The sequence below is a fragment of the Gossypium raimondii genome, chromosome 8 (assembly GCF_025698545.1).
Source record: "Gossypium raimondii isolate GPD5lz chromosome 8, ASM2569854v1, whole genome shotgun sequence".
Lineage (NCBI taxonomy): Eukaryota > Viridiplantae > Streptophyta > Magnoliopsida > Malvales > Malvaceae > Gossypium > Gossypium raimondii.
This window is the reverse complement of record NC_068572.1, coordinates 41,275,679-41,296,776: the sequence shown is the minus strand read 5'-3', so window position 1 is coordinate 41,296,776 and position 21,098 is coordinate 41,275,679. Positions and strand designations below refer to the sequence as shown.

The 21,098-nt window shown below is 32.0% G+C and overlaps 1 protein-coding gene across 1 annotated transcript; it reads left to right on the top strand.

Annotated features, from left to right (window-relative positions):
* Positions 1–9,628: 9,628 nt before the first annotated feature.
* Positions 9,629–10,914, top strand: LOC105791478 (transcription factor MYB78). The gene is made up of 3 exons (XM_012619552.2): positions 9,629–9,862; positions 9,952–10,081; positions 10,175–10,914. The coding sequence occupies exons 1-3, from the start codon at positions 9,700–9,702 to the stop codon at positions 10,686–10,688; spliced, it is 807 nt and encodes a 268-aa protein (XP_012475006.1). The 5' UTR covers positions 9,629–9,699; the 3' UTR covers positions 10,689–10,914.
* The last annotated feature ends 10,184 nt before the right edge of the window (positions 10,915–21,098 follow it).

Here is a 21,098-nt window from a genome sequence, read left to right as displayed (position 1 = left end):
ATTCACACATGTCTATTTAGGAGCATTTGATTCATTTTGATCATGCCATCCTAATAATTAGACATAATTAGGTTCATTGTACAGGTCATGTTCCCCAGAGAACAGATCAATGAAGATCGCAGATCTTGCCTTCCTGCATTAACAGCGAAGCAGATCGAAGACACAAGCCTTGCCTCCCTCGGTTGTATTGGAGCAGGTCAAAGATAGCAGATATTGCCTTCCTGCATTTACAGTGAAGCAGATCGAAGACACAAGCCTTGCCTCCCTTGGTTGTAGTGGAGCAAGTCAAAGATAGCAGATCTTGCCTTTCTGCATTGACAGCGAAGCAGATCGAAGACACAAGCCTTGTCTCCCTCGGTTGTAGTGGAGTAGGTCAAAGATAGTAGATCTTGCCTTCCTGCATTGACAGCGAAGCAGATCGAAGACACAAGCCTTTCCTCCCTCGGTTGTAGTGGAGCAGGTCAAAGATAGCAGATCTTGCCTTCCTGCATTGACAACGAAGCAAATCGAAGACACAAGCCTTGCCTCCCTCGGTTGTAGTGGAGTAGGTCAAAGATAGCAGATCTTGCCTTCCTGCATTGACAGCGAAGCAGATCGAAGACACAAACCTTGCCTCCCTCGGTTGTAGTGGAGCAGATCAAAGATAACAGATATTGCCTTCCTGCATTGACGGTGAAGCAGATCGAAGACACAAGCCTTGCCTACCTAAGCGGTAGTGGAGCAGATCGAAGATGGCGGATTTTACCTCCCTGTGGTTATAGTGGAGTACATTGAAGCCAGTAATTCTATCTCCCAGGCAGTGTAGTGGAACAGATTGAAGCCACAACGGCGAATCTCGCTTCCCCAACATTGCATTTAAAAGATTGAGGCCACAACGGCGAATATTACTTTCCCAGGTGGTGCAATGGAACAGATTGAAGCTACAACGACGAATCTCGTTTCCCCGACATTGCATTTAAAAGATTGAGGCCACAACGGTGAATCTTACTTTCATAGGCGGTGCAGTGGAACAGATTGAAGCCACAACGGTGAATCTCGCTTCCTCGACATTGCAATTAAAAAGATTGAGGTCACAACGACGAATCTTACTTCCAGGCGGTGCAGTGGAATAGATTGAAGCTACAAAGGCGAATCTTCTTTCCCCGACATTGCAATTAAAAAGATTGAGGCCACAACGGCGAATCTTACTTCCCAGGTGGTGCAGTGGAACAGATTGAAGCTACGACGGCGAATCTTGCTTCCCCGACATTGCGGTTAAATAGATTGAAGCTACAACAACGAATCTTACTTCCCTGGCGGTGTAATGAAATAGATTGAAGCTACGACGACAAATCTTATTTCCCCGACATTGCAGTTAAACAGATTGGAGATGGTAGACCTTATCTCTCTAAAGTTGCAGTAGAGCAGATCGCATCCAGTCCTATCTCCCCAAACAGTCCTATCTCCCTAAGCAGTAGTGGAGTAGGTTGAAGATTGCAGATTCTGTCACCCTAAGCAGTAGTGGAATAGATCAAAGATGGCAAATCTTATCTTCCCAAGATAGTAGGGAAGTAAATTTAAACCATAAACCTCACCCTCTGAAGTTACAACAGAGTGGATTGAAGCTACAAGTCTTGTCTTTTTGAAGTTGCAGTGGAATGGATCGAAGCAACAAGGCACAGTGGACTGGAGTGAAACTACTTGAGGAAAAGAAGCGCCAGAAGAAGTCAAAATTCAGCGACACTGGGCAAAAATTGGTCCCTTTTGATGTCTTTGCTCTATTCTCGTTACACGACAATGAGCAAAGATGGGCAGCTGTAGGGCCCAATTTTTTGACCCAAGGCCCAATCATCTAAACCCAAATCACCTAAGCCCAAAACCTATAGCCCAATATTCAAAAAACCCTAGCCCAACACCCAATAGCAGAAAACAACCCTAACCCTAGGTGCGCCGCACCTAGGGCCTGCTGGTCAACCACCCCACCGCTGTAGCCACCAACTGCTCTGCCACTTGCTCCGCGCACGTCCCATCCGTCCCATCACCACTTGCCTGCAAAGCCAGAGAAGGAAATGAAAAGAAAAAATAATAGAACACAAGTTGTAAAATGGCTATAAAGCCATAGCAGAAACAAAAAAAGGGGGGGAACCGATCTTGAGGTTTTGTAAAAAAATGGTCTTCTTCTCATTTTTTGTTAATTTTGTATGGATATTTTAGGAATAAAAAAGAGAAAAACAGATTCAAAAGAAAAGGAGATCTAAGGTGATTTTCCATTCATTTTTTTACGCATTAGCCTTTTTTATTTCTTTCTCTATCAATGCAAGAACATAAAAAAATGAAAATAAAAAAAATTTACCTTTTTTTAAATTTTCCGACCACCGTGTATGGTGGTGGCGGCGACGCCATGACGGCAGTCTGTGATCCCTGGCCGGAACTTGGACTTAGTCTAGAGAGAAAATCCCCTCCCTCTTTCTTTTTTTTTCTTTTTCAAATGCAAAATGATTTTTTCCCCAAATAGTGGCTTTTATACCCTGATAAAACGACGCCGTTTTGGCCGGCGTCCTTAAGCCCCAAAACGGCGTCGTTTTGGCTTTGACCCGATCCACCCGACTCGCTCCAGGCCAGGATCCGCGTGTTTTTTAGCGAAAGGGCTAATTGCGCTTTCAGTCCTTCCGATTTTAAATGATTTTGCAATCGAGCTCTTTTGTTTTTTTTATTTTGCCCTGTAATCTATTTTGCTTTACAATCTGGTCCACCTTGAAGCTGTGCGTTTTATAAGCGAGGGGTTATTTCCCTCTTTGGTCCTTCTTCCTTTCACGCCCTTCCGTTTTGGTCCTCCTCTGCCTATTTTATTATAGTTTTAACCTTTGAATTTTAGTTTTAGTTCAAATTGGTCCATTTTGTTATTTTTGTTGTTTTATTAACTAATCTAGTTATTATTATTATATTTTCCCTTTATGTATATATATTTACGCTTCTATTATTATACTATTAGTTCCTCCTTATTATTGTTATATTTTTATTTATATTTACTTATTTAAATTTTAAATAAACTTGTCCTATTATATTACTATTATATAACTATTTATATATCTTTACACCTTATTTTATATATATGTTTATATTTTCTTATATATCTATACTTCTTTATATATGTATTTTTATATATATGTTTTCTATACCTTATATATACATATATATTTATATACATATTCTTAATTTTCATATATATATATATGTAATTCTATACTTTTATATACTCTTTAATTTATATATATACATACTTTCATATATACATGTTTTATATATTTCCATTATTTTTATAATTCATATATATATCTTTATTTATTTTCTTCATGTACATGTCTGCTATTGTTATTTTATCTTGCTTAGGTTTGTCATTTGATATTTTTATATATTAGTCTCATTACTTATTTATATTTTGTTTTGCTCGTGATTATTTTACTTACATTATCATCATCATTTCATTACACCCATTTTTTAGATTTCAAAAAAGAAATTTTAAAAATATAAGTAATATTCGGTATTTTGGATCTTCGAGAGAATCGAGCCCTAACGTATTGGGTTCCGATTTTCTTCGTTGAATTTAAATAATAGAGATTACTCTTTTAAAAATGATAAAAAAATTGTTATCGAGAATTCAATACGTTGTGTCCTAACGCATTGGATGTGACACGTTGTTTTCTCGAGACGAGGATTTTTCGAAATAAATGCAATATTCAATGTTTAATATTTTGAGAAATTGTGCCCTAACGTATTGGGTTGTGATTTCTTCATTTGATTTAAACAATTGAATATTCTTTTAAACTTTATTACACGAATCTTTTCAAGCTCAAGTTTTAAACGATATCGGGAATTAAAAAAGGATCGTGTCCTAACTTACTGGTCGTGATCCCTTTTCTAATCCAAGATAGTTAAATATCTTTTAAATAAGCATTTTTCATTCGCGTATTGGTAATTCGAGACATTGTGTCCTAACTTACTGGATATGATTTTCTTTCTCGAATAACGTGAAATATGCCTCTTTTCCTGAAAATTTTCAACGTTTTAATTCAAGGATCGTATTTTTAAAATTCTTCAAAGTTCTCAATTTTCGACATTAAGACATTAAGTAATCAACTAGGTACCAATTTTGGGCGTATCAAGGGTGCTAATCCTTCCTCGTTCGTAACCGACTCCCGAACCCGTTTTTCTGAATTTCGTGGACCAAACTTGTTGTTTTAATAAAATCAAACCGTTTATTAAAAATAACCACTTTTCGAGGTGATCCAATCACACATCATAAAAAAGGATTGGTGGCGACTCCCGTTTCATTTTTTAAAACCCAAGTCGACCCCGTTTTATCCAAAAAATGGTGTCAACAATTATAATTTTTTAAAAAAAGTTAAAAATTTTAAAATTTTATAAAATAATAATTTTGGAATCTAAATAAGTGATTAATGATTCAATTTTATCATACTAAAATATCTTATTATTATTATTATTATTATTATTATTATTATTATTATTCTTTAAAAAAGTTTTCAAATATATATGGTTTCAAATATATGTACTGTAACATGGAAATAGTTATATTGTAACAAGATTTTAATTTGACATTATTAATTTTTCTCGTTTAACTTGAACAATTTCACTCGATTCGACCGAACACTCACACTTAATTCGAGTTATTCGAAAATTCAAATAAGAAAAGACAAAACTACGTCGTTTTGATAAATATTTACCTGGTAGCCTTACTTTCCTTCCCGAATTGCCCCACTTTCCCTTTTTCCTTTACTCAAAATTATTCTAAAAGCTTGCACTTCGTCTACTAGTTAAATAATCGGTCAATGTAAATGCAACATTAAGTATAAATAATAAGATTCATTAACTCAATTCGACTTGACTCAAAAATTTTTGACTCGATTCGACTCGATTAAGAAAAATCAAATTGAGTTCGGTTGGTAAAATAGGATTCGTCAACGCGACTAACTCGAAATTTTTTTGACTTCGACTCAACTCGATCAAATGCTCACCCGTAATGTTTATCATCTCAAGAAATATAGTCTTTAATAAACAAGAATTTTATTACGTACTTTTGTATTTCTAGTGATAAAAACGCAAATAATAATATTACAACTTCCCAATATCACAAAGAGCATAAAAATAAAGTCAAAGTACAATACCCAAAAATAAAAGCATAACAGTAAAAAGTTCTAACATCTCAACAAGGTAACAATAAAAGGAGTTAGTTATCATTGACAAAAGCATTTGTGAGAGTAGAATTAGTAGCACCCACTACAACAACATCAGCCATGGCATTGACAACTCTAACATCTACAACCCCTTTACACCTTTTTAAATAGTGACAACAATTCTAGAACATCACAAATCCTCTATTGATGGATTCAGTAGATAAAAATTCTTAAGAATCTGACAAAGTAGTTTGAAAGGAATGTTGGAGAAAAATGGCCCATATTTCAACTAAACCTTGTAGTAGGCCTAGTTTTTATGATCAACATTGTTACTAGCAAGTTTTCATGAATTTCTATTATTTCAATTCCTTCTAACTTCGCTATGTTAGCCTTATTTGGTGCTAATTGGCCATGAAGAGGGGAAATATCCTTATCCTTGGACCACGTTATAGTGTCTAAATAATCCTTTACCTATACAAATATCACTCTTTAATTGTTGCTTTTGGCTCTTAAACCATCCTACACAATTTCCAACTCCCCTCGTTGTGTTTGTAAGGCCATTTCTAGACCTTGCTTTTCCTTAGGCAGGCTTTTAACATTCTTGTTAAATTCACTCAAATACATCAACATTAGTTAAAAATGGAAAATAAGAGTTATTCAAAATATTTAAACTAGCAAATTAGAAAAGAATACAAAGAGTATTTGCACCTATCATGTGTCGAGAATAGTCACTATCGAAATACCATATTCCATCCGCAATTGACTTTGGAGAATAATGTTCTTCCAACATACATTTAGTCTCCTTCATCCACACTTGTTTTTGCTTTGTCACAACTAATGCGCCACGGGGAGTATGCACTTCCTTAGACACTGCGCACCTCCATCTTAAATTATGCAGCATCTTGAAGCAACAAAGTCTTATATGACTAAAAGCATCACAATAATGGAAAATCACCTTAGGGGAATAGACAATCTTCTTGGGCGATTTGAACAACATTGGCTTAGAGCTTTCACCTATTTCTTTCGAACCAAATGCTTTCACAAAGATTGTAGAACTTTTCACTATTATCAACAAAGCCTAATCCTCATTTGCTTGGATCTCTCCTCCCAACTATTAGGATCTCATCAAGTGTTTTTTTGTTGTTGGTATTAAACCTTTCAAGTGTAAGTTTCATATCTGTAAGTTCTTGCTTTACCTTTACAACGTTGTCAAGTTCCTCAACAATGAGTGATTCTTTTTCTTCCACCTGTTTTAACCAACTTTGTATTTTCATCCTTCAACTGATTATTTTCCTTAAGCAATTGAGCAATGATGTCAAACACTTGCCCCCATTTGCCTAACATCACTTTATATGTCTTCAAAGCCTCCTAATCTAATCCAATATCTAAGACTCTGTAACACCCCTTACCCGATCCGATCGTCAGATTTGAGCTATTGGATGTCACATTCGTTGCCTGAGCAATTTAAATTAAACAAACATAATTTTTCCATCAATACAAAAATTTATTCTAAATATACTATTATTGAATCATTACATCATATCATATTTCAAACCGGGGTTTATACGAGCCTATGAAAGTTCTATTAATAACCTGAAACTATTTGAGGACTAAAATGTAACGTTTTTAAAAGCTTTCAAGTTGATGTTGCAACATCAATGGTTCAATGTCGCAAATTCCAAGACAATATACAAGCTTCCTTATTCGAGGACCAAATTGAAAAGTTTTTTCAAACTATACTAGATGGACATCGTGACCTTGGGTTTTGACGTTGAGACTTCAAAGGGTGGTGTCGTGATATCCAATGGGTAGTGTTGCGACCTTGAAGGAAATAGCCAACTTTCCAACCTAGGACCAATTTATAAAACTTTCAAATAATAGAAAGTCGATGTCGCAACATCAAACAAGGGATGTCGCAACGAGATAACCTGGTGTCGCAACATTCACAATAGTCCACTAAGTTCCCATTTCCATACATTTTCAAGCTAACATAAGACTAAAATGGTTTGTTATAAGGCCTCAACTTGACCATTTCCACACCTATGATAGATTAATATACAAACTCATTTTCAAAACGATTCTAATTATTTTTTATTATGTATCATTTATTAAATTGTTTGAACATTCAATTTTGGGTCTAATTGATTCAAATGTAATTCTAGTCCTAATCTAACAAGAGGTTGTAAAGATTAGGAATTTGTACTTTTAATTAAGAAATATTATTTCGTGCACCATCAACACATGAGTCTCATACACCATCAATTGATAATAACATGATATTTCATCATTGGATAAAATAAAAATAAAACCTTATAAATAAGTACTAATAATTTTATTTAAACATAAATTAATTATTAACTAATTATAATTATTACAAATAAATAATAATAACTCTCAAATTAAGGATTTAAGGTCTTAAATTTATAGTTTAGTGTTACCAATATTTATTTATAATTAGTTATTATTTAACTATGTTTAAATAAAATTATTAGTATTTATTTATAAGTCCTTAATACTTTTATTTTATTCAATGACAAGTTATCATGTTATTAATCATTGGTTGTACATGAGATTTATGCTCTAACCGAACATCAATATTTTCTCTTTAATTAATTTATTTAGTCAAATATCAAGAAAAAATTAAAATATTTGTGTTAGAGGTCAAGATAAAAGTATAAATTTTTAAATTAAAATTTAAAATTTCTAGTAAAAAGATTTAAATTGAATTATTTATTTTAGAGAAGGACAACACAATTTATTGAGCCAAGGTCTTGGGTAACTCTTTGGATTCACCTGTAAAAAATACTTAACGCTAAATTTTATCATACCCAGTATGAGTGAATGAAAATGTTGTATTTAAAACTATATTTATAAAATTATTTCAACAAATGATTACTAGTAGAGTGGCTTGAGGCTTCTATTTGAAATTGATAATCTTGTGTTTGATTTTTCCAATAATATTTTTAATTGTTTTATTTGAAATATTTTTTATCTAAAAGTATTAAAAGACAAAATTATACTTATGATAATATTAATTACTCTTTAAAGTAAGAGTATTTTAATAATTTTACAACTAAATTGGTGACGAGTTGACTCGTGATATAACTTAATCAATCATTTTATATATAGTATAGATTAATTAAGAAACAATTTTAGTAGAATAAATAAAATAACTTCAAAAATTCTAAATCAATTCGGTGGTTAGTTTTTGAACTCAAATTGTGGTTTATTGGTCGGTGTTCACCTTCTTCGAGAACAATATGAGTTCAAATCATTGTTGTAAATTTTTTTTTTAAAAAAAACTTCTTATCTAAGGACACGTTTGATAAACCATTGAAAATTTTCATTTTCAATTAAATGAAAATCAAAATTTTCAACTAAATGTATTTGATAATAATTTTAATTTTTACTTAATATAATTTTTCAACAAAAAATTGTTGAATAAGATAACTAGTTACATAACTATTTATCACTTAGAGTAAAATATTAAGTTTATTTTATTTTAGTAAAATAAAAAAATTATCCATTTAAAAATAATTTAATAAGATTAAAATTAAAATATATATAATCTTTTAAAACAATATAATTATATTCAGTACTTATATTTACTAATTTAGCAAACAATTTTTTAATATAAATATAACACATATAAAATTTAAGAGTAAAAATTTAGTACTTAATTTTACAGCACTTACATTTTAATTTATCAAACACATCTTGAATATTTATTTTTAAAACTAAGTTTTTCTTAATTTAAGTATTAAACACATATAAAGAAAATTATATGATATACCGTAAGTAGAATTTTTAGACTCACAAACGAATAAATAATTTGACAAATATCCTATAAGAGGTAATAAAAATAAAATAAACGTGACACTTGTTAATTATCGTACTCCCAACCGGTTATAGAATATAAAAACTTGACTATACAAACATGTTAGTGCAGTAATGCTTAGCCCGTGAAAATCAATTGAAATTTAAAGAAAAGAATCAAATTTGGAAGCTTTCCATTCAAGTTAGATTTAAATGTTTTATAATTAAATAAATTGGATTGTATGTGAGTGTAAATTCATCTAATCTAATTTTTGGATTAAGGTCAAATTGACCGATCCACTCTCTAATTTCATAATCCTCACATGTTGTAAACCGCAGCACAAACACATTGAAAACACTGCCCCACTAATAATAAACAAACCCAACCCGTCATTATCCTTAACGAAACGTCTCTCCTCGTATGTAGTACTCCTTCACCCTTAGTATTAAAATGTTCTTTTTTTGCCTAATTGTGCGTGTGAGAAAAGTCAAACAGTCAAACTCAAGTCAAATAAAAATGAACCCACAAATGTGTCTTGCGCGTTCTAATTCTTCGTCTTTTTAATTTATTATGCTAAAAAAGAACCCCCCCAAAAAAAAAGATGCATTTTCCTCTATATAAATCCCCTCTATTCTTAATATCATGTAGTAAGGTTAGATTGTTTACCCTCAGTTCTTCCCCACAGAAAAGTAACCTATTTTCAGCTCACAAATGGATGTTTACGAGAGCGGTTTCATATCTGAAATGACTCCACAAAGTAAAGAAGATATGGATGTAAGGAAAGGTCCATGGACTGAAGAAGAAGACTACATGCTCAAAACTTATGTCAATGTTCATGGCGAAGGTAGCTGGAACTCAGTTGCTCGCTTATCAGGTAATCCATAGAAAGAAACCCAATATTTTTCCAAGTTTTTAAGCATCTGTCTGCAGATATGATTTTTTTGATATACTCCAATGATATAGGATTGAAAAGAAGTGGAAAAAGCTGCAGATTAAGATGGCTGAACTACTTGAGACCAGAAGTGATACGTGGGAACATAAGTCTCCAAGAGCAGCTTTTGATTCTTCAACTCCATTCTCGATGGGGCAACAGGTTTATTTTACTTTGAATCCCATTTTTGCTTCCATCAGTCCATAAATTTTGTGGATTGTTTGAGCTAACTGGGGTCTGGTTTTGATGGTGAAGATGGTCAAAAATTGCACAACAATTACCCGGGAGGACAGACAATGAGATAAAGAACTATTGGAGAACCAGGGTCCTAAAACAGGCAAAACAGCTTAAATGCGACGTTAACAGCCAAGAATTCAGGGACACCATGCGTTGCGTTTGGATTCCTCGTCTGATTGAACGGATCTGTGCTTCATCCGGATCCCCCTCGGCTCAACCCTCCACCACCTATGAAAAGACGAGTGTCCTGCCCGAGTTATCAGGCACTTCATCAGACTCCCAGGACGGCCAACTCTCTTCCGTTTCAGACCTCACAGATTGTTACAACCCACCAAGCTATTCAAACTACCCGAATAGCTTACAGAACGGGTGGGGTTTATGGTCGGAAAATTTAGGCGGCACTTGGAATATAGAGGATGGGGTTGGATTTCAGGCGACGGAGGGTGAAGAGTCGATGGAGAGTGTGTGGAACGAAGAGAATATTTGGTTCCTAAGACAGCAGCTTTATGATGACAAGGATGATATGAATTAGTTTACGTGTGAGGTATCAAGTTTTATATGTTAAACTAATCTCAAACAGTAGAATAAAATTCACTCCTTCAAATTAAACTTATTGACCACATAATTTTTCTTTTCTAAAAGGTAACCAAAGGTTGTTGCACAAATTTTAGTGCCTTTAGACAGAGATTGTATTAATAATAGAATTAAAATCCATATACCATAGTTGATAAATTATATTTAACTTATTTTATCTACCACCCTTACGTCTTGTCTTTTGTAATCCAGTTTTGAATCATGAATATCACTGCCTTCAACGTATATGTTAATGATTTAAAATATTAAATTTGAATATCAAGCTGAAGTTAATTTAAGAAATTACATTAAGATGGTAAAAGAATGAGATAATTATTTTTATTATATCATAATATTTGTAGACTTTTATTATTAATTTTAAATATTAAAATTGAAATTAATTTCATTCTGTATACATTCTAAATTACAACTCCATAATTATTTAAATTATTCAATTTTGAGTTACACTTTTATAAATATTTTAATAATATAAAATTAAGACTTAACGATGAATTAACCTTCAAATTTTGTGTATATTCATTCAATTAGTGAGTAAAATTTCAGAAAAAGTTATCATTTAGGTTTTTATGCTTTGAAGTTTTATATTAGTGTATTCTTTTAATTATCAACCATTTAAATAATATTACGTTACATTAACCATATAAATAAAAATATTGTATACATGTATACATGCGGGCACAAAATTATTATCGAAAAAAAATTAAGCTATTAGTTATAATTACTAAGCATATCAGGAAAGAACAAAATGCAAAAATAATTGGTTACATAATCTTGTTGAAAAGATAATTTATTATCTTTAATTTTGAACAAATAATTATAAAGTAATATCACCTTTACACTCGAGACTTGGATTTCTTTTCACATAATTTCCCCAAAAGTTAGCTTGTATAATCAAGATACTTACTTTATTTACAAAAATGCACTTTCAAAAGCAAATTCCTAAAGAATAGATTAAGTGCTAAAACTCTCTATACCTTAACCTATGCAAGTCTCGAGTATAAAACGATTTTTGGAATTGCTAACATATGAACCGATTATGATCATAACCCTCACTAAAGTAGCCTAAAAAACAACATTAAGAATATTCTAATAAAGTCTTGTATAATTTGTAATAATACAATGCTTCAAATGATGTATCTTTAAACCACAAAATCAAGGCAGAAGTGTTTTGTTTCAAAACAATTATTAATTTCAAATAACACAAATTATACAACCATATCACATCCAACTCTTTAGCGCTAATAAATATTTGTGATTTGCTATCAAATGGAGAATCTCAGTGTAAGGCCACAAAATTTGGTAACTTTTTGTATGTAAAGTAACGCAACAAAGATTTATTCTGAGTACTGCCTTTTCTGCCAATCTGCCACAATTTTACCCAAAAAGATTTTAGCTCAAGTAACTAAAATAAACAAAATACTTTTACAAGGAAAGTATCTAATTTCTTTAAAACATGCAAATTGCTATATACTCATATTCGGTGGAAATAAAATTTTTTTTAACTTGTGAGATAAAAATTAACTGCATATTTTATGTTCTCCAATTTTGTCCTTTTATTCCTAATTTTAACTTGTGAGTAATCTACGAATTCCATGATAAAAGATTTTATTGAAATTTGTTAAGTCATATGCTTTTAAAGTGTAGAAAAATAATAAACATTTGTTAATTATTACATTATTATTCTTACTAGATTTTATTGGAGAGAATAACCGGTGAATGAAAATATTTTTTATTAAAAATATATATTTATAAAATTATTTAAACAATTGATTGTGGGTGGATTGGTAAGAGATTTCTAATTGAATTTATTAGTTTTGTGTTGGATCCCTAAATAATGTTTGTAACACCCCGAAATTGGGGTTAGAAGAATTAAGGTTTGTTGGTTAGGATCAGTGGTCCGGATGGGCCTTTAAGTTAGTTTTGCGTTTTAAGAATAGAATATCAGTGGTCCGGATGGACCTTTAAGTTAGTTTTGCGTTTTAAGAGTAGAATGACTTTGTTGGTTTGGTGGTAAGGTATTTATTAGCTTATCCTTTAATTTTGTGTTCGAATCCTTGCGCGAGCAATCGATCCTTTTTGTTATGTTTCTGTTGGATAGCTAGGTCGTTGAATTTAATTGAAATTGGATTTAGGAGATATGTATTAAATTGGATTTATGAGTATTTGATAGGGAGTTAGTGAGGTTGAGAGGGAATTCTAATTTTAGAAAGAAAAAAAAATCCCAAATTCTTTCACGTTGGTTTTCCCATTTTCTTTTCACACCACTTTTGTCTTGCAAGTCCGGTTTTGACTATTTGGTTTTTAGGTATTCTCTTTTCTTCAACGTCCTCAATTTCTTCTTGCTTGTCCTTCAATTTTTTTCTTTCCTCTTTTTGTTTTCAATATCGTTGTTGGTTGTCGTCTCTTTGGAGGTTCGTTTACTTCGTCACATTACCGTTCAAATCGTTTTGAGTAGAAGAAGCATTGGTTTTGTGATGGCACTTTGATCGATCTTTAGTGTTTTGGAAGTGCGTTTCAGGTGTGTGTTCTTAGCTATATGTAATTAGAGGTCGATTTGGTGTTGAATTCCATGATTTACAATCAATTTTTGAGTGATTTTTGAGCCACATGGGCTTGTGCTACACACAGGCAGTCCACACGGTTGTGTGCCACTTTAGAAGTTAGGTTAAATTTTCTTGTCACATGGCCTAGTGTGGGTCACATAGGCTTGCCACACGGCTGTGTGACCTCTGCTTGGGGATTTATTTATGCATATTAAAATTACGAGATTTAAGTCCTGTCATTCGTATAAATGAGTATGAGATGTGGTTTGATAAATTTGCAATATGAAATGATTGGATGTGATAGTTGGAAAATTTTGCACTGTCTATCCTGATATTTTGTAATTGGATTGGAGAATGTTTGATTTGATATTTGATATATATATGTAAGTATTTGTCTTGTGAGCATTTTACATATGCATTGTGGTTGAGATTGACAATGAAGAGAAGGAAGTTTGACTCGGTAGTTTCATTACATTATTATATTTTAGCAGTATAACTGCAATAATAAAAGTGGCATATGACCACATTAAGGTGTGTTCGGTTGGATGGGTTCATCATAACCCAATTATTGGTGTGTAGAGGTTGGATTGGTGGGGTTTTGAGACATACTGCATTGGAATATGATATTTGCATATCTGTTAGTGTAATGTACGATTATGCTTTATTCTGTTATGAAATTTGAATATTATCTAAATTTTGTCTCTGTAAGTTTGAGCTATGTGTATTTTGAGTATGTCGTTTGTACGAATCTGTTTAATTATGTTTGTTTAGACTCACACTGAGTTTTTGTAGCTCGTTCCCTTTAGTTTTCCCCTTTCAAGTAATCTATGAGGTTAGGCATGGACTTGGCGAATCGTTGGTCTCGAAGCTAATCATTTTGGTTTGTTTTAATAAATTCTTCCTAAGTTTTATATAAATTATTTTTATTGGATTTGTAAGTAAGTTTATATAGACTATGGCATGGGATTGATTTTGGACTCTCTCTAAGTTTGGGTTTTAGTTTCGATTTAAACTGCGATTTCCATGCATGGTTTTTAGCAAATCAATCTGCTACCGTTTTTATGGTTCTAGTTGGGAAGTAAATGGTAGATTTTCCGTCACAAGAGTTCACATATCTATAATATGCATAATATGTTGCCTCATTAAAAACCTTACCAGGAAAACCAAAGGGAAAAAGAGTACAGCGCGTATTTACTCCCCTCATGAAAACATCACATACTTTCTCATATTCTACGTATTTAATCTTGAATACTAGTCTTTCAAAAAATTAGTTGAATGTATTTTCTAAGCATTTATATCACCATTGTTTTGAAAGTCATGAGTGAGGAAAAATTTTGGGGAAATATATTTTGATCTCTTCAGGAGTTTCAACAATAATCATAGCAAACTATAATCATGATTCTTCTATATAAATACAAATAGGTATTTTGGATCATTTTATAATCCTTCTTCAACTACTATTTACCACAAGTGTTCAAATTATTTCAATTCATATAAATGAATAATTTCCGAGAATTTCAATATGCTTCTACCATCCTAAATCCTTCAAGGATTTTAATATAAACTTTCCTATATATTGGTTCATAAAAGGTTGTAACAACAACCATTAGGCATAAGTTAAATCTTTTATGAATTGTCAAAATGATATATCTAAAGGTTATTACATCCACCACAAAAGAATATTATATCTTTTCATAATCAATGCGAGATTTAGCAAAAAACTTCATATTTTAATTCCGCTTTTGTAAAACTACTTTATTTTCATGCTTACTAGCTTTATACCTTTAGATATTTGGACTACTAGTCCAAAAACTCCACAATTTAATTCTACTTGAGTTGTGTCTTTCTATTTTGATCAATTTATTCTATATCTATATTTCTTAATAGTTTTATTCAAGATCCTCCTTTTATTTCATTATTTCAATAATAATATTATGTACAAAATCATTGTCGACCACTTTTATTATTTGGTTCCACATTTTCTCGAATTAGCATAACTTATCAAGATCTCTTATTTTCATTATTTTAAAATTCAATTTTAGGTACCTGAATCTCTTTTGGAGTTTTACTTATTAGTTATGTCTTGGGTTTCTTTTGGAGCACCCGCCTCCACTATATGATCATCTAGAAGAATTTTCATCTTTGGAACCGATCAATCTATTATTTATTCTAATAGATTGTCCTACTGGACATTGATTCAAATTAAAATATTAACTTGGTTATTCTCATTAAGTTTGTAAATATATCTGATAGTTAACTTGTAATGAGTTATCATTGTTGAACTTCTGGTTCAAATTACTGTTCCCTTAACTCATTACAAGTTATTATTTCTCTCCCTTAATGTTGGGAAAACTATTGAATCAAAATTGCAATCACAAATCAATTCTCCAATACATTCAAAGCATCTAATAATATAAAGAAACTTGTAATTAATATATATTCCCAACTTTATTTGAGATTCACTCATCTTTGTGCATTGTGGTGAAGCAATAGGAACATATACGCACAAACAAAAATTCAAAGATGAGAAATATTTAGCTCTTAATTAAAAACCAATTGTAATGTGAAGTATTTATAACTTATTGGCTTGATGCGTACAAGAAGTAAATCAACATAATCTCATGTTGAAATAGGAAGTTTAGTTCTCATAAGTAATGGTTTAGACATTAATCAAATGTGTCCAATCAATAATTTCTCCAAACAATTATGCGCGTAAATAACAAACTTTTACAAAAAATTTTCAAACTTGATCAATAAAAGACTGAGAGATAAACTCATCAATATTAGCAAGATGAGTTGTCTTAATTGCATGATCTGAAATTAATTATTTAAACAAGGAATCTTGCAAACGACAGGTTGCAAGTTGATAACACATATGTGATTATTTTGTACATGCATCTACCAAAATCATATAATATCAAACCCATCCACATGGTGGATGAATGAAACCATTTTCATTTCAGAAATGCAAGACATTAAATCTCAACTTTAGCTAGTGAGTTTCTAACAATCAATTTTCATTGAGAACAAGAAACAAATGAGAATTCTTTAAATTAAATAATCTTTTGGTTCTTTTGTAGCACACCTAACCCATATCCGTAGTCGGATTAGGGTTACAGAGGGTTACTGTACAATCAGAACGTTTAACATACATTTCATATATGAACATACACACATTATAATCCATACATTTACACACATATCGTCCCTAAATCGAGCCTTCATGGCCCTAAAAATACCTTAGAAACAATTCGGGACCAATTTGGAAACATTTGGAAAATTTAAGAAAAAGTTGTAAAATTTTGACTACAGGGGTCATGCAGTCGTGTGGCCAGGCCGTGTGACTCATACGGCTGAGACACATGCCCATGTCTCAGGCTATGTGGACATTCAAAGTAGGGACACACGGCCGTGTCCCAACCCGTGTCCATGCCCGTGTAACTCACTGGCTTGGATTACACGGTCAAGCCATACGCTCGTGTGTCAGGCCGTATAACTCTCGAAATGGCTTCACACGCCTGTGTACCTAGCCGTGTGCTAGGCCGTGTAGCTACATGAGTTGCATGCAAAGGAACCTACAGGGGACACAAGGCTGTGTCGCTAGGCCATATGGTCTAAAAATCACCTAAAAACAAGTCATTTTTCTAAACCAATACAAGCATAACCAATCAACTACCTATATGCACTTTAAAAAGGGATTTTTAACAACAACAAAACTCAATAAAAGATGCTCAAAACATACCTAAACAAACATCTTAATACCTAACCAATGTGCCCTCATTAACAGCATATTTAAAACATCCATCCACAACCAATATACCCTTCATAGGCATCTCAAATAAAACTCAAAAAATCAAATAACTGAATATAGTATAAACATAACCTATACTCAATTTTCTCAAAATAACTACTTTCATTGAACATTGTCCTATGAAATAAGTATATAGGCAAAAAACCTATCATCAACCAAAATATGCAACATAGCATGTATCTATGTATATATATCCAAGCTTATAAACACATATCCAAAATATTCAACTTAAAGGACATAGACATACCCTAGGTACATGCCAAAATTACAAAGAAGACCTCACTAACGTTCAGTGTAAGATTCTTGAAGGATGCTGAGTCCTAGTCTACTATTTATCTAACCTACGAACACGGAAAAAAAATTCACATTTAATAGATTTTATTTATATAATTAATCACAAGAATAACCAATTCATATAAGTTTCTATCTCAACCAAATAAAAGTTACCATTCTTCTTTAACAATACCAATAAACAACCCTCTTTGATAAGTCATATAATCTTACCATGTGGTCCATTAGTTACATGGCACCTGGTGTGTAACACCCCTAACCCATATCCGTCGCCGGATTAGGGTCACGAGGTATTACCAAACTCAAATATAGATACGAACATTTATACAATTCATATTCATATATATATAAAGCATATAGCTAATTAAAGGTTAATCATACATTAATTCATATTACTAATATAAATCAATACCTCAAAAAATTTACTCGAATCCATACCATGAATATAATCACATTTTCAATTAACTAGACATGTCTCAAAGCTATTCAAGATATACACATGCTTTACAAAACATATTACTCGAATCATATGCACAACAACATTTTAATAATATTCGAAGTACTTAACATAATTTAAACACTTTAGTTCATTGTTCCAAACATGCTTATACACGGCTTAAGGTCTAAAAGCAATTGTGGAATTAACCACTCCATAATATGATCAAGCATCTTTCATAAAAAAATTATTTCTCATTTAACCACAACTATATGAACCATCCAAACAAAATTTACGTACACTTAATGCCATTTATTCATTCCTCAAATCGGCTAATTATTACCATGAGTCGACCATACCCAATTTATGCACAATTCAACAAACTAATATTAGCTAACAATCCATACATATAAGCACATATACATAGTTTCAAGTTACCTATATATAACCGAATTTGCAAGTACATCAAATTATATCACAAAAATGTGCCTATTTTCTCACTACCATTTTGTGTGCATATGACCATGACAACTTGAACCATATTGTACACTTATAACATCTAGTTTATACCTAATTCACATGCTTAAGATATATACACATAACCAAACCCATACCACATATTCGGTATCACATCCAACCTCCAAAATAATTCATGCCATTTTTACCTTGAGTGGTACCTAAAATTCAATCATTCAAGTATATATTAAGCATACTTAATCATTACCTATCCAAATCAAACCTCCCTTTTTGTTATTTAGATCCAAAATAAAACAATCAACCAAACTGTTATAGAACATGTCCATTTCTTACAATTAGCAACCAAATTTTTGCATAATTAAAATTCATCAAATACATATCTATCATTACTTCAATGTTAAGCTAAGTTATACAACTATCCACCATTCAAAATTTTTCCACATCTCATACTTTCAAAAATTAGCTAACTATCAAACCAACTATTTAACCTACTTACCATTTCTCCATGCCAAATTATAACTAACATTTCAATATATACCAATCACATACTTTCAAATTAGATTCAAATTCTAACCAGTATATACACAAACTTTAACATTATATTCAAGCTATATAACTATTTATCTTACATATATATATATACCATGAAATATACTTTCCTATTAAACTATTATCATAACCGAATACACATAAGTATTAAAATCAAGATTAAGCCATTTTCGCATAGCTAAATATAGACACACTTCATGACTATACAAAACAAATGCTAGCCTATACATGCCATATGTTCAAAGTTTCGAGCTTTCAAAATACCGAGATAGAGATGGATAGTGTGACGGACATCCTTGATGATCCCCGAGCTCGTAACTAGCTTCCAAAATCTATAAAATAATGAATGAACAAACACACAGTAAGCTTAAATAGCTTAGTAAGTTGTAAGCCCATAGTTTTCAAAGAACACATATAAATTATACAAGTAGGCCGAATTCTACTAATCTGTACACATACATATATACTCATATTTATGTGATTAATTCATATTTTCATGTTATACATAATACTTACCTTTACTTTCAACTTTGTATAACTCAAACATATCTGAATTGCTTAATTAAAAGCCACATTTGGTTTTGCCATATAATTTCCCGTTATACCATTCGGATTCAAAGAAAAGATACACAGACGACTCAAAAAGCTCGTACAATGCCAACGTCCTAGACGTGGTCTTACATGTAATCAAATAACGATGCCACTGTCTCAGACAGGGTCTTACACGTAATCATATACGACGCCAATGTCCTAGACATGGTCTTACACGTAAATCTCAAATCGATGCCAAAGTCCTAGACGTGGTCTTACATGATATCACATTTCAGCGTTCCTGTGGTTCGTAAGTCTTTCGGATGTCGTAAATCAATCAAATTAAACTCGTAATTAATCATCCGATGTTAAATACAATTCGACATTATAGTGTACATTCATAAATTTCGATTCTACTATGTATAAAATAAATACATTAAATTTAACATCAATTATTCACTTCCAAACTTACCTCGAACGAAGACAAACGGATGGAATCGACTACTCGATCACTTTCGACTTCACCCGTTCTAATTCTGTTTTCTTTTGTTCTTGATCTAGATAATTTCAAATTTAGCTATTTAATAACACATTTCATTCAATTTAAACCAAAAACACATAATTTGGGCAATTTTCTCTTTAGCCCCTAAAATTCACATTTTTCACAATTTAGTCCCTATTTCATAAAATCACAAAATACACAAAAGTCATCAAAACCATGCCTTAGCCAAATCTTCCTAGGGTCCATAGCAGCCCATTTATTTCATTTATTTCACATTTAAGCCCCTAAATTTTCTAATTTCACAAATAAATCCCTAATTTGGATTTTTATCAAAAATCACTTTATTAAACATGATAATCAAACATTAAAGATTTATTTTCCATCATCAAAAACAAAACCACAAGCTATCATCAATGGAAAATCTCAAATTCATCATCAATACCAAAAATTAAAGCATGGGCTAGCTAAAACACGAAGCAACAATCTCAAAAACGTAAAAATTATCAAAAATCGATCAACTGACATACCTTAATCAAAGATAGCAATGGCCAAACCCTAGCTTGATTGTTTTCTTTCTTTTTCTTTCAAGTTTCGGCAATAAGGATGAATGAATCATCCATTAACATGTTTTATTTTATTTTATTACATATTATTTTACTTTTTACTATTTTAACCTTAAGTATTTAATTATAAACTTTATAATGGTTGTCCAAATTTGTCCATGCATAATTCTAATGGATAAATTACAACATAAGGGTCCACATAATAAACGTCATAGCAATATAGCACTTTAACAATTAGCAAGCCATTTTTGCATTTTATGCGATTAAGTCCTTTTTGCAAATTGAGCACACAAACGATAAAATTTTCACACGAAACTTTCACACATATTAATTCATATGCTGTAGACACCAAAAATACTATTAATATATTTTTTGACTCAAATTCGTGGTCTCAAAACCACTGTTCTGACTAGGGTCTAAACCGAGATGTTACACGGTGCCTAGCGGATGAACAACAAAAGAGTTTGCGCCCAACGCTAGTTGGATTAACCGACGATATTAAATGTGAGTCCAGCTCAAGTTGGTTAAACCAACGATATTTGCGCCTAGGGATAGTCGGTTAGACCGATGATTGTGTGCCCAACACTAGTCAAACAAGCTGAGAAAAGTTGCACCCAGCGCTAGTCGGATAAACCAACAGAATCA